Source organism: Nanorana parkeri, unplaced genomic scaffold (genome assembly GCF_000935625.1).
Source record: "Nanorana parkeri isolate BGI_ZX_2015 unplaced genomic scaffold, ASM93562v1 scaffold61, whole genome shotgun sequence".
NCBI classification, from domain to species: domain Eukaryota; kingdom Metazoa; phylum Chordata; class Amphibia; order Anura; family Dicroglossidae; genus Nanorana; species Nanorana parkeri.
In genome coordinates, this window is record NW_017306329.1 from 2,518,046 (window position 1) to 2,532,931 (window position 14,886).

The following is a 14,886-nucleotide window of genomic DNA, read 5'->3' on the forward strand; positions in this document are numbered from 1 at the left end:
CCCCCCCCCCGCACAAATATAATAATAAAATCCCCCACGCACACAAAAAATAATACACTCCCCCCGTTATAAGCCCCCACACACACATTAAATAATATACTGCCCCCTTATTAATTTGTAAAATAAAACTGTATCGGGGGTAAATATCAGAGCATTTGGGCCAGTACGAGTACTGGCCCAAATACTTGGTATTGGCACCAATACCGATACTAGTATCAGTATCGGTGCATCCCTAGTTAGTGGTTTGCCTGGAGTTCAGCTTTAAATTTACTGACTGTGTGGCATCAAAGTGCTGCTTCTACTGTTTCAGTGGAATTCCATCATTTTGAAAAAAAAAAACACAAGTGAGTTATGAATAATGTAATAATAATGAATTACAATCTTATGGATTGGTTCTATGCTGTTTTGTATTACATTTCCTGTTAGCCAAATAGAAGCTTTTAGAAAGTAATAATGAGTCAGACACTAGGAAAACAGGTGTGTGGGGGTATGCTGTAACTGTAATTTACAAGCTTTGCACTGCAAACTGTAATGGTAAATTGAAGTGAAGAGTCCCGTGATGGACTAGAATCTCATGTTTAGTTTACTAATTTATATTGAAGTTATAGTCCATCATGGAAGCGAACTTGGAGCTGTACCTCAACAAATGTAAACCAGGGCTAGAAGTCTATATTGTGATTTAAAGATCTTTGAGAATTAATTATTTTACGTTACATACAGCTAGAGAGGTCAAGGAGGATTTGTTTAAATCACTTTTTTTAATACTGGTTGAAAATATAAATACGTTAATGTCTATAGACTGGGCAGAGGTGCAATTTAATAGCAGATTAGTGAAGTGTAATTTCTGATTGGTTGCTGTAGGTTACTTCTGCCCGCAAGATGCTTTTTGTTCGGCCGTACGTGGCTTTTGCAGTTTTGTAGAATGGGAAAATTTTTGTAAACAAGCATTGTATTTGATTAAACAGCAACTGTTTATGATACACAGTGTTTTAGCAAACTAGGGGCCCCATTTATCAAACAGCAGTATAGCCTTGCCATGGCTATACCGCTGCCTAAAATAAACACATATATTTATAAAGCACAGTGGCGTGCTTTACAAATGTGCTTTATGCTCTGGTTGCTTCAGGGCTCCAAGCAAACAGAGCTCTATTCATGACAATGGATAAAAAAAGATGCCGGGTGGCTGGGCGCCTCTCCTCCAATCACAAAGATCTCTCTGTAGTGAGAGCAGGGAGGACTTCATGGGACAGTGCAGTCCCCACACCACAGCCTGCATTTTATGAATGACTTACAGACAATGGTGTAGAGTAAACACTGTGCTGTCCAGCAAAGGGCAGATAATAGAATCCACACTTTGCTATGAATAGGCCCCTACATGTAATTTAATTAATAGTTTACATCTACTTTAACCTAACTCTAAAATCAGCTCTTGACTTCAGTTAATCAGTCCTTAACTTGCACCTTAAAACTTAACCCAAAGCTTGATCATCTAAACTTTAACCCCATTCCTTGCCCCTAAACTTATTCTAACGCCTAATCCTAAATCAGCCTCTGCAAACATGCATCTACTTGAGTGTTTTAATTATAGCCAGTGAAAACAAAGTAGGCCCCCGAAACCAACTGAATTGGCCTTATGGGCAGGCTTGGGGTAAGCAAGGCAGTGTCAAAATACCCATAGTGATCTGACGACAGCATACTCCAGCATTCGTGGTTGTAGGAAGGTGTACCTGGGTTGTACCACCGAGAACATTCTCACAGGCGTAGAGGTGTGAAGTACCTATATTTTCCCTTCTAAAATATAATTTAGAGAAGTTAGAGAGTTTCTTTAGAGAAGAAGTTAAAAGCAATCCTGTCATGAGACTAAAATGCTCCACCTAGCTGTTTTTCTGACTGACTTTTTGGCTCCAGTATTTTTCAGGTCACCAACCTAGAACAAGTATGCAGACTATATGGCTAAAAGTAGGTGGGAGCCCATCCAAATTATATTGCGTTCAGGTGTTTCCAGTGAGGTACTGCTACATATAAACTCACCTATAACTATTGTGTGCTGCCAACCTTGTGGTAACAGTTTGGCGAAGGTCCTTTTCTGTTCCAACATCAGTCAATGACCTCACCAATTCTTTGCTGGCTGAATGGACACACTCTACAAACGTTTGTTAAAAGCCTTCCCAGAGTAGCCTACTTTGAAGGGAAGTACAGGGGGCACTATATTATTGCCTATGGTTTTGAAATGAAATGTCCAAGAGGCTCATATAAGTGGGATGGTCAGTAGTGATGAGCTGGAGCTTGGTGCGACCCCAATTCACCTGAAGTCACCCAAGGCCACTCAAAACTGTGACCACCCCCTACAGCCCTATTAGTGGTGGCAGTGACATTCCTTGCCCCTTTGTGACATTTACTTACAGGGTCAGGAATGCGCCTGCCACAACTGAGTGGGCCAGGATCAGGGAGTGTTGGTCACAGTTTTGAGCGAGCTTGGGTGAACACTGAGGTGAACTGGGTTTACACCAACCCCCACCTCATCACTAATGGTCAGGTGTCCTTAAACTGTTGGCCATATAGTGTAGATCGTGAAAGCAAGAGAAAAGTATATATATTCACTTTGAGTCAGTGACCCAAAAAGCAGTATTTTTAAAATGAGGACAGCAATGGCAGGATCCATATTTGGTGGTTAGCACTCCTTCCTTGCAGCACAGAGGTCCTCAGTTTGAATCCCAATATGGACACTACCTGTGTAGAGTTTGCATGTTCTCCCTGTGCTTGCGTGGGTTTCTTCCCACAAGCCAAAGACAATCCAAAGCTTAATTGGCTCCTCTCTAAATTGGCTCTAGTATATGTATGAATCCATGTGAGGTAGCGACCTTGAGGGCAAAGACTGCTGTGAATATAGATTATTTAAAACCCCTAAACTGTCAGCAATAAATAAATACATGTAATCAATAAATTATTTATTAAATAGTACAGGATAAACTTTGCTGTAGACTGAAGACTTGGCTACAGCTAGCAGTCATCTGAAATCAAGTGCCATGCTCAGTGCTGAACCTGTACTAGTAGCATGGACAACTTTTCTGTGTTTATCTAAGAGTAGAATGCACTGCGGCACTTTGACACTCGTCTATACATGAGACTTCGGGGGTGATTTACTAACCTAAACACACACACACACCAGGTGTGTGTGATTTTCACACAGCAAAACGTATTTATCAACCAAAAAGTCTCTAAAAGCATATTTCCACTAATGCCATATATGGAAAAATCATGCACATGATGCATATATAATGCTGCTTCACAGTTTAGACAAAAATGGTTAGCTCATGCATTTACATTCCTGCATTCATCAACGCAAGCAACACAACATAGAGCTAATTTACCCAACATCACCTTGGAATTCATTCAGGGCTTTGCACAACACACCTGCTGGGTGTGTACACATTACAAAGGTGTTTAGATTCCACCCATAGATCATGCTGGGAGGGAACACACTGCAGAGGTGTATACACGTTCGTGGTGTGTTTATAAGGTTAGTAAATCAACCCCCTCATGTCTGAAAAATTTGGAAAAAGTCAAGCTAACTTCCATTCTCTGTCTTCCTTATCTACAGCATAAACATTCCTTACAAGTGACAGCTCCACATTGGTCTACTAGTTATTCATGTTTAAATGTTTCTGTGCATGTTTCTGTGCATATGTTATGTATAATTGTTTTACTGCAAATACTAATAACAGAGAGGAATTCTTACTTTTTTGAAAGTTTGACTGTTATACTTTATTCTTTCCTATGAGCACCCACGGGACAGGGAAAATTCTCCTTCAAACTTTCTGTTATATCAATCTATCTTTTTATTTTTTAATTTAGCTCAGGCGGGTACTGGATACTCAGAATAGTTAAGTAACAAGTTTTAAGAGTACTTTTGTAAGAAACTATGAGCTGTATTCTGCAGCAAGTTACACAAATGTTATATTTTAAAGGGTCGCTACATTGAGGCCTCATTCACGCAGCGTTAAGTCGGCTGTACACTTTCGTGTGTGTTTAGCAGCCTGTTCTTCCTTTTGGGAGGACGCGTCCATACGCACACGCGAACTGCAGGTCCAGGTGTCCGTACTGGGACGCAGACAGGATGGATCCTGTCTGTGTCCAAGCGTGGACATCCGGACCCACACGATTGTGTAGTTCGGGTGTGTGTATGACGGCGTACAGCCGCGTCCTTCTATAGGGAAGAAGAGGCTGCTGCACGCAATCACATACAGCACCTGTCCCTCACAGGAATGGCCCGATATGGGTGTGCACGCCGCATGGATGTGTACGACCTGACCTAACGTTTTGTGAGTGAGGACTTAAAGTTTGCTTACTACTGTAGCCCCAACCCTCAGATTAGAAAAATTGAAATAAAAAAATAAAAAAATATTTGATTGAATGGTGTCATTCTTCATCAAAATAATATCTCCAGTCCACAAAATGGCGCCTTCTGGTGTGTAGAGCTAAAAGGCACACATTAAAGATAACTTGACAATTGTCTCTAGTAAAGTAAGTGACGGGAAACCCAACATTTTTGAGTTGTCACTGAAACAGAAGGTGATTTGCCTTCTGAAAATGCTAGTTGTGTGTCTGTCATTCTGATCCGCCAAAGCTCCAGTACTTTCTGAATCACTGACCCAAAATCAGTAGGTGCATCAGGAGTTGACCCCAGTGTGACTCACTGGCTGTATGCTTGTGTCAGGTACTGACTCAGGAAGTTCTGAAATCAGAGCATCATCCAGGTAACTGGCATTTTGGAGATCAACAATGGCAGCCTACATATTTCTCACAGCACAGATTCCCTTTAACCCCTTGCTGCCAGTCCTTTAACGTGACACTAAACTTAGGAGTTAAATCTTAGGGGGGTCATTCACTAAGCTGCTGAAGGATTTAGGCCAGGGGTGGGGAACCTCCGGCCCTCCAGCTGTGGTGAAACTACAAATCCCATGAGGCATTGAAAGATTCTCACAGCCGCAGATGCATCTTAGGATTTGTAGTTTCACCATAGCTGGAGGGCCGGAGGTTCCCCACCCCTGATTTAGACGAATGTTCGGCTGATCCTTCTGCCCGCTCCAGCTGCAGAAACCATTTGGTTCCGCAGCCGAAGTAAACAGCTAAGCCAAACGCACATGCTTCGGCTCAGCTAAGCTGAACACACACCCGGAGCGCTGGAAACCCTGCAAGTTGTTAAAAAATAGAATTAAAATGCCCAAAAAAGGGAAAAAAGGTGGGGTCCCTCTAAAACCCAATACCATACCCTTAATCCGAGCGGTGGCCTGTAGGACAGAAAAGGGGGGCGCTTACTCATCCCCCCTCCTCCTCCCTGCACTATACCAGGCCACATGTCCTTGGCATTCAGAGGGTGCTTTTCCAGGGGTCCTGCCATGTCGATGAGGACACAAGCCTCTTCCCCACAAACCTGGCACAGTGGTTGTGGGGGTCCGCAGGCAGGGGGGCTCATCTGCATCACCAGATGCGGTCCCCCTACCTTGTGAATGAGTAAGGGGTAGTTGTTACCACTACTCATTCACCATACAGTATACAAAAATAAAAAGACAGCACCATGACAAAGTCCTTTAATTAAACAAAAAACAGGAGTCTGTTTTTGACAATTCCTTTATTCTTAAAGAAAAAAAATTGTCCAATGATGCAATCTAAAGGTTAATCAAGTCGTCCAGCAATGTAGATCCTCGACAATCATGATGAACGACGCCCGCCATCGTGATTGGCATGTAAAAAAAGGGGCGAATCAAGTCCTGTGACGTCACGGGACTTGTGCTGCCCATTTGTTTACATGCCACTTGAGGAATGAAAAGGAGGCATGAAAACAAATGTGCAGAGCAAGTTGTAACAACATCACTTGCTCCACCCATTTGTTTACATTTGGCCCTGACCTGTATTTTGTGGCAGTCAGGAAGGCGGGCGTCATTCTTCATGATTGACCAGTGGATTACATTGTTGGACGATTTTTGAACTCTTTGGTGAATGAGTAGGGGTAATAACTACCCCTTACTCATAAAAACAAGTTAGCTAACAAAACGTGAGATTGTAGTCCATCGTGGGAGTGAGTTTGAAGAGGTGGCTACTTTACAACACACAGCCACCCTCCAGAAGGAAGGACAGTGTCAGCACCAATTCAGAGATGATTTGAGGATCTACAGCCGAGTGATACACAAATAAGATACACTTTTGTTAATAGTTAAGACACTTGAATGCATTTTTAAGATTTAACTCATGAGTTTAGTGTCACCTTAAGAAGGCAGTGATACTGTAGTCCGGTAGGAGGGACTCCCATTCATTCATTGTGAATGATTACACAGTGATGATGTAGCACCCAGTTCTAGGGGTGTGCCAATCGAGCGTGCCCCAGGACAACATGGTGACACATATGTGGCAGCTGGGTATTAAGGCCACCTGCCTTGCTACCGCATATTTGCATTAGCCATCGTAAAGAGGTTAAAAACTGCTGGGCAGTTAGTCATTGCAGCACTTCTTAGTCAACTTTAAAAGAGAACTATGGCCCAACATTTTTTTTAAATTGTTCTCTTTAGGGTCACATGAGGGTTTATACTAATGTCCTCCTGTGTTCCAAAACTCAGCATATAGACTATATGCTCACAGTGCAGAGCCGCACTGCAGCCAGGGCAGATCCCTGCAATATTTTAGGAATCCACCCCGCTGCCTGATTGACAGCTGGCTCTGCCTGTCTAGAGGCAGAGTCTGCTGTGCCCGTCCCCTCCCCTATCTGTTCCTCCAGTCAGCACTGTAGGAACGGAGAGGGGAGGGTGACCTGTGTAGGGACAAGATTGGGAACTGAGCGATCAGCAGTATGTGATCGCTTAGTTCTCGATCAATATGTTAAAGTGTGACTGCTAATTATAAGGAAGTGTGTAGTTCACTCTCCCTATAATGCTCCTTTAAAGTATAACTGTGGGGGGAAAAAATCAAAGTTAAATATATGATGCTGATCAAAGCTGATCATTGTAAGCTGCCCCACTAGTGTAATATTTTTTCTCACAACCCTATGAATACTGATTTTGCTGGATAGCTTGGCCTGCTAAAAGATAAAAAAAGTAATGTACTGGCAGGATCAGGTACTGTTACTAGGGACTGTTAATGGGAGCTTCTTCTCCTCCGAACCAATTAGCCGAAAGCAAAGGGAAGGTGAGTAAAACCAGTTGCAACATTAAAGTAACCCCTTTGCTTTGGCTTCATGGTTTTATTTTGATTATTTAATATTGGTTAACCACACTGCTTCTTGATGTTCATCAAGGGGAAATATATTTTGTATTAATTGATTTCATACTCCTTCCCTTATGGGGGCAATAAGTCTGTGGACTTCAATGTTGTGCGGTGTAATCAGGATCGGATTAAGAGCATCATGGGCCTGGTGCTATCAGTTGGTCGGATGGGAAGCAGCAGAGGCAGCTCTATAATTAGGTGGCCGCTTGCACCTCCCTGGGGCCCTATAAGGCCCCAGTGAGAGGCCACCTAATATGCCTGATTAGAGAGCTACCATCTCCTCTTCCTGATTGTGTTCAGCCCGACCGGTCCAGATTGCCATCAGGCATACTGAGGCGACCCGGGCCGGCTGGGCCTATTTTAAGTGGTGTGCCTGGAGCTGGCGCTCCAGTAGCCACTATGTTAATCCGACCCTGGGTGTAATTTGATGGTATATAATTTGCTTTCTTTTATTTTGTAATAAATCTTATTGGATTTCAGACTATTCACTGTGCTGCAATCTACCTCTTCACTAGATGACAGTTATGCCAAGTAATGAGGTGGTTGCTTTCTACATAGCTTGTTGGCAATTGTTTCAGCTAAGTGTTACTTAGCTGATATTGTTGTGGTGGTTTATGCCATCAATATAATATAATTCTTTGCTATACCAGGGCTATTTGCATTTCCATTGGCCATGTTAAGTGTATTATGTATAAGACACACATTGGCATTATGTCTCACCTTCCCCTTTTGGGTGTTGTGACATGGTTTCCATGACTTCTTGTTAACTCTAAGCCCTCATTCACACTAGAAAAGGCCGCGTGCACGGCTGTATCGGGCAGCTCCCAGGAAGGACCGGTGCTGCGTGTGATTAGTACGCAGCCCCCATCCTTCTCTATGGGAGTACGCGGCTGTACGCCGCCCTACGCTCACCCGCCCTGCACGTCCGATAGATCCTGTCTGCGTCCGAGCCAGGAAACACGCACCCGTACGGACCTGCATTTGGGGTGAGCGTAGGGCGGCGTAGGCCGCGTACTCCCATAGTACTCCCGTACTAATCACACACAGCACCTGTCCTTCCCGGGAGCTGCCCGATACGGCCTTTTCTAATGTGAATGAGGGCTAAGGCCTAATTGACTGATTCCTTTTGCCTCATCTGACCATTTGTTGAGCCAGTGTCTGTTTCTGTCATTCCCATTATATTTTATTAATATTAAATTGCTAAATATAGATCAGGACATTCAGTTTGCAACTGAAAGTCAAAGTTTTTTGAGCTGTCTACTGAACTTGTAGGGGGTTGGTTCAATTTGTAGTTGTTGAGCTAACCTTTTATATGCCTGGTGTTTTTTTAATTTCTTTTTTGGTTCTGGGCTGCTTACACATTACTGAAACAATATGTAAAGCCAAAACCTTTTCCTGCTACCCCTGCTGGGGAGAGTCATGCTCTCTTTTGGTTCTGTTGACAATTGTCTCTAGTACAGCAAGGAATGGGAAACCCAACATTTTTGCAATGTCACTGGAACAGACGGTGATAAGAAATCTTCCAATGTGTAAAGCTATGCTGGTGAAGAGGTCAGTTTCCCTCGTTTTGGAGAGAAGTCCTCTCATGTCTTGTTGTGTCTGACACAACACGTGAAGGGGAATCTCCCTGATTAGAAATAAAAAGGTTTCTACCATTCCCTACCCTATCAAAGACATGTTTTGTTGCACCTATAGGTCAAACCCGTGATACTTCATTAACTTAGTGTTCACGGCTACAAATCACTGTCCTTTAGCAATTTGTAACTAAGCCATTGAGGTGATTGCAGAGCAATTGTCGCTGGCAATCTTGTTGCTGACAAACATTGCACAAACCGTATTGCTGAGGGACTGAGCTTCTGAGCTAAATTAGCGAGTTAACAATTACATAGTAGATAACTTTGATTTCCTTAGTGAGTGATAGCTGGGGGGAAAAAAAAACAGATTGCTTCTACAAAATCGCCAGCATGACATGGTCCTTAAGCTGGCCATACACATTTCTTTTTTCCTTGTACAGCCTGGGGGCGAGAGAAAACTGCTCAATTCCCCCATCCACACTAAATAGGGAGGATGGGGGAATAGAGAGTTATAGAGTCATGAGTGATGACTGTCGCTGATTGGCTGCAGCCAATGTTCAACTGACAATTTCTCAATCAAGTTTGTTGAGCTTGGCGGGGCCGTCAAGGCCACCCATGACTCCAATTTCAGCTAATTTACTGGGATCGGCCAAATTGCTAGCTATGTATGGCCAGTTTTTAGGCTACATTTTGGTGTGATACATTTGATGTGGTTTCAAAATGCACCTTTCATAGGGATGAATGGTAATGCAAAACACATCTAAATGTATCACCAGTTTAGGTGGGAATGTAGATTTAGTAATAGGTCTTCTCCAAGTAGCCTTGTCTGTATAATGTATCTGTGTTGGTACATGACTTGGCTAAAAAGTCCCATTCCATGCCTGATACAAAAATAAGGTCAACAGTTTAAGATCCTTTAAACGCTTGTAAGTGATGTAAAGATATCATTGGTGCTCCCTAATGAAAGACCTTCAAAGTATTCCCTGCATTGTAATTGCAAAGTGTAACAGTACTGGCTGACTCATTCCCATGCTCCAGGAAAGGTGGCTGGCTACCTTCCAGTTAGAACGGAAAGGCATGTGTAGCATACCCTTACTGTGGCACAAAGCAATACCCTGAAGAAATATAAAAACCATCACACCAATCTTAGTGCAGCTAGGAAATTGCATGTGGTGTCACTTCAGGCACCCCCAATAAGTATGTCCTCTTTCCCTGAAGTCTGTCTGTAAGTCACACGCTAAGGTTGGCCATAAACTTTTTGGCAGTTAACTTCTGCAGTTTTTGTCAAGGATGGGGCTGTTTAGGGTGACCCTTGGGAGTGATGAGTACGTCTGACATCAGAAGTGGCTCTTATCATACAGACATTTTCTCTGTATCTGACGGAAGCAGCTTCAAAGGCTAAGTTCACCTTTTGCAGAAATGAAAGAAATGCATATTTGATAATATAAAAAAAATATGCATTTCTTTCATTTTTGCATTTAAGCCTGGAAAGCATTGCAACGGTGATCACTCAATCAGGGCTGCAGAGCTCAGGCTTCAGCACATTCTTATACTGGTAGAGTTCCGTACTGATGTACGGAGTATCAGTTAGGAGAGATGGGAAAGGACGGCTGGATGGGATTAAGGACAACTCTACCGCATCTAACCAGAGAGAGGATGGCTGGACGCTGTATGAGGTGATTTAATGCAGTTTGAAGTCCAGCCGTCCTTCCCCATCTCTCCTAACTGAAACTCCGTACCTCAGTACAAGCTCTGCCTGGGAGAGAATGTGCAGAAGCCTGACCTTTGCAGCCCTGATCGAATGATCACAGTTGCAATGCTTTCTAGGCTTGAATGCAAAAGTTAAAGTAAAGAATATAGTTTTTTATATTATTAAATATGCATTTCTTTAATTTTCGCAAAAGATGAACTTATCCTTTAATGTGAATATTTGCTTTGCCTGTGCAAGGAAAGCAACAGATTGGCCTCGCTGGGAGTGAACAGAGGAAACCCTGTGTATCCTCCAAGTCACTACTCTCCTCTCCCATTAAAAATGAACCTGAATTCACAAACAATTAGAGGGTTATTCAGAAAAGGGTGAAGGGTTAGGAGAAGGCAGGAGAAGTGAACAATATAGGACAGCATAGCTGATTTGGAAAAATTCCCTTATTCAGCTCACTTTCCAGTTCAGCTATGTTGTCTAGATCGCATTTTATAGGAATCATCTAGAAATTATCCTGAAAAATAGCAGTGCAGTTCCTGTGCTATGGGCCATTTAGCTGTATATCTACAGTGTGAGGTCCTCTAAGGCACTGCTGCTAGTCCCTCGAGATATGGAGTGAGATATGGTCATTGCAAACCTGTGACGTGCACTAGTTTCCTTGCTGGTGAAGAAGCTGAGGACCTGCAGTCTAAGGATCTTACAAAATCTTACTTGCTTTGTAGAGCTAAAAGGCACACTAGAAAACTTGTCATGAGAGAAATCTATAGGCCAGTATTGCTGAGCACATTCTGATAATCCTAGTTGCCTGTCATTTTGATCCTCCAAAGCTCCATTATTTGCCGAGTCACCAAGTCATTGTGCATCAGGCATTGACCACATGTAAGCTTTGACAGGAGCCAGGGTGCTGTAACTTCTTCAGGAAGCTATGTACAGCTGGCCCCTCCCACCAGGCGGGAGCTGTGTGCAATGCATTAGGAAGTACAGAAACCCAGTGATGACATCACTAAGTCTAAAATAAAGTATGCAATAAAAACAGAATAGTTTTATTTAACATTTTCATTAGCATGTTGATGGTGGGGGACCCATGAAAGGCAAAATATAAGCAGATTAAACTTCAGCTTTAACTATCATAGTGAACAGTGACTGCAGGTACTTTCGAAAAGGCTAAAAAAACAGGAGTTCAGTAAATTCAAGATTCTTCTGTAAGGTTGGCCAGGGTGATATGATGGTTTACAGACTGTTAGGTGATTATTCATGGGACCAGTCTAGTTTTTTTAACATGCACCTCTGACCTTCATTGAAAAATGACCTGTCAAAATGATCATTAGGCCCAAAAGAAGAGGCAGCAGAAGTTATACAAAAATCTGAACTCATCCTGTAAAAATCTTGGCCCCAGAACATTCTACTTCCTAAGTCTCCCCGTTGGTCAGTGGGGCCTCCCTTTGTGTTAAAGTGAACCTTTACCCATATGTTTAAAATAACAACAAGCACACCTTTAGAAATGTTTAGTAATGACAATCTACAAACACATACTTCTAGATAATTGCCGGCTTTGTATTCTTTGCATACCTGGTTTCTCTTTTCTTCCCCAGTCTTCTCACAGTGGCCATGTTTACTAAGGCCAAGTTACTAGCTCTCCTTTTACTTCCTGGATTTCTGGCACATGTGACTAGACATGTGACTAGGACATGTGACCATCTCAGGGGAGGAAAATGCCTTTCCCTGAGATCTCATGAGAGTACAGATGAGATTTCCCAGCAATGCTCTGCTGATGACAAGGCAATCCCAGTGTGCATTGCTTTGCCAAACTGAAGTCATTTTGCACTTTCAAAACAGGAAGTGAATGTTCTGCAATTGTAAGTATTTCACAATCACAGCATTTTACACCAGACATGTCTATGTTATTATTAATCATGGTACATAGAGGGATGCATTGGTAGAATTTGATTTTTGAGTGTAAAAGGTCCGTTTAAATGATTATTGGGAATTTTGGGAGGTGGGAGGACAAAGGGGCCAAGCTTGAGTTTTACAGGGATAACTTAATTTATCTTCAGCTTCCACAGTGTCCTCTGTATGTAGGTGTGGGATACTTTTACATATGTTTGCATGTTCATTTATGTATTTGTGTGCATGCCTTTATGTTTATATAGGAACTCTCACCTGCATACTTCTATTATAATATGCATAAACAATAGATAAATAATGCATTCAGGTGACATTCAGTCCAGTCTAGATACTAGCAGACTTTTTTGAAGAAGTTAGGGAAAGTTCCTCCAATGCTAGCAATAGAAAAGGCTTTCAAAACTTAGCTAGTGCTATAACTTTTTGAGGTGCCTTGGCTTACCTGATTCCTGGGATTTGTCCAGCCTTCCATGCATCCCCCATAATGTATTTGATCTTGTGTATGATACATATTGCTGAAAACAGAGAACTATTGCTGATCTCTCCCTCTTTATTGATATCAGCAGAACTACGGGGAAGGATCTCACTACGAACACATGACAAGCAGGGACATGACTTCACACGACAATCTCTCACCGCCGTTTGTAAATTCAAGACTACACAGTAAGTTCCGGAGAATGTTGTTTGCTGTGCTGCTATGCAGTTACTTCATAGACTTTTGTGGTTACATCTCAAACGGCTGGAGGCCACGCTATGTTGTAATGAGTTATAATCAGATATTGGAATTTATGCTATACACAGAAAATCAACTTGGGTACCAACTTGCTATTGTAATTCGGTATCCTGGATTGGTTGATAGCCTGTGTGAAATGGTACCTCTCTCTCAGACATTAAAGTGGAACTGCAACCTCTTATTCTTTAGAGCCAAGGAAGGTGTCATCTTAACCTCTACTTGGATGTTGTCATGGTGCTACACAAAGGATCGTCCATGACACTAACCTTTGAAGACTTGAAAGTTGGGTTGAGAGCTGAAATAAACACATTGGCAAACTTAACAGTTGGGTTGCCTGTTTTGGGACACCATTAAATTGTCCAGTTCCATTTTAAAGATGACCTCCAGGCACAAAGTTCCCACCCCCAAACTAATTGACATGTTACTTTTAAAAAATCCTAAGCTCAATGTCCCCTTACCTAAATCCGTGGTTGCATCACTCTACAGTTGAGTAGGTGGTGCGACACCTACAGCACATTTACAGGGTTAGTTCACCTTTTCAGAAAAACATAAAAAGGTGAACAACATCTCCTTATGGGCTTGTTCACACCAATTGCGTTGCATTTCAGAGCGGGAGCTGCTGGAACGCATCGCAATAGCTCATAAAACTTCCCCCTTCGTTCTGGGACGGGAGGGTGCCTGGTGGTGCATCGAAGTCAACGGCACGGCCCCCACGCCCGCAGTGCGATCGGAAGCGTGGCAAAACATTGCCTGCATTATGGCCTGGGAAGCCGGCTTCATGCTCTTTCGTCACCAGGTGACAAGTGAGCATGAAGCCAGCTTTCTGGCCAATCAGGGGGTGTGTGATGATTCGCTGTCCGGCTTCCTGATTGGTCGGGAAGCTGGCCAATCAGGAAGCTAGGCGGTGATTCATTAAATGCTGCCTGACTTGCTGATTGGCCCGGGATGCCAGCTTCATCCCCCTCAGTAACAGGTGACGAGGGAGGATGAAGCCAGCTTTCTGGCCAATCAGGAAGCCAGGGAGCGGATAATGGTTCACTGTCCGGCTTCCTGATTGGTCGGGAAGCTGGCCAATCAGGAAGCTAGGCAGTGATTCATTACATGCTGCCCGGCCGGGAAGCCTCCTCTATGAACTTAGTGACGTGGGAGCATGGAGCCTGCTTTCCGGCCAATCAGGAAGCCAAGCAGCATGTAATGATTCGCTGCCCGGCTTCCTAAAACCAGAAGTTCGGGTATCGGGCTAGGCATCGGAGCATTTGGGCGAGTACGAGCAACGGCACCAATACTGATACTAGTATCGGTATCGGTGAATCCCTAGTTGAAATGCAATGATAATCAGATCCCCAAGACAACAGAAAATAGATTGTTTGTTTTGTTTCCGCCATTATACAAGATTGCACATTGTTTGACATGACTTACAATATTACAGCTCTGTGATGTGACTTTGCTAGTAAATACCTTGTGTGAAGTAACTGAGATAAACTGAGAAACTACAAAATTGATTAGTTGGATTATCTGCATTCTCCATGTTTAATTTAAAATGTTCAACATTGTAGAGACATACAAGCTACACATACAGTGGATAGAGAAATTATTGGATGGATTTGACACTTGGAGCATGATTGGTGGCTCTGGGCAGTGAGGACACTTTCAAACAGTTTTTATATATTACACACACACACACACAATAATAATATTAATAATAATAAATATATATA

General features: G+C 42.8%; 1 protein-coding gene across 6 annotated transcripts in view; it reads left to right on the plus strand.

Moving 5' to 3' along the window:
* TCF4 (transcription factor 4) overlaps positions 1-14,886 on the plus strand; it is a 375,506-nt gene that overhangs the window by 97,314 nt on the left and 263,306 nt on the right. For 4 of the 6 annotated variants that reach the window (XM_018576263.1, XM_018576264.1, XM_018576267.1 and 1 more), the window contains one exon: positions 12,999-13,098. In XM_018576263.1, the coding sequence (XP_018431765.1) occupies positions 12,999-13,098 (100 nt within the window). The remainder of the gene's footprint in view (positions 1-12,998; positions 13,099-14,886) is intronic. The other 2 variants (XM_018576265.1, XM_018576268.1) reach the window with 1 other exon arrangement.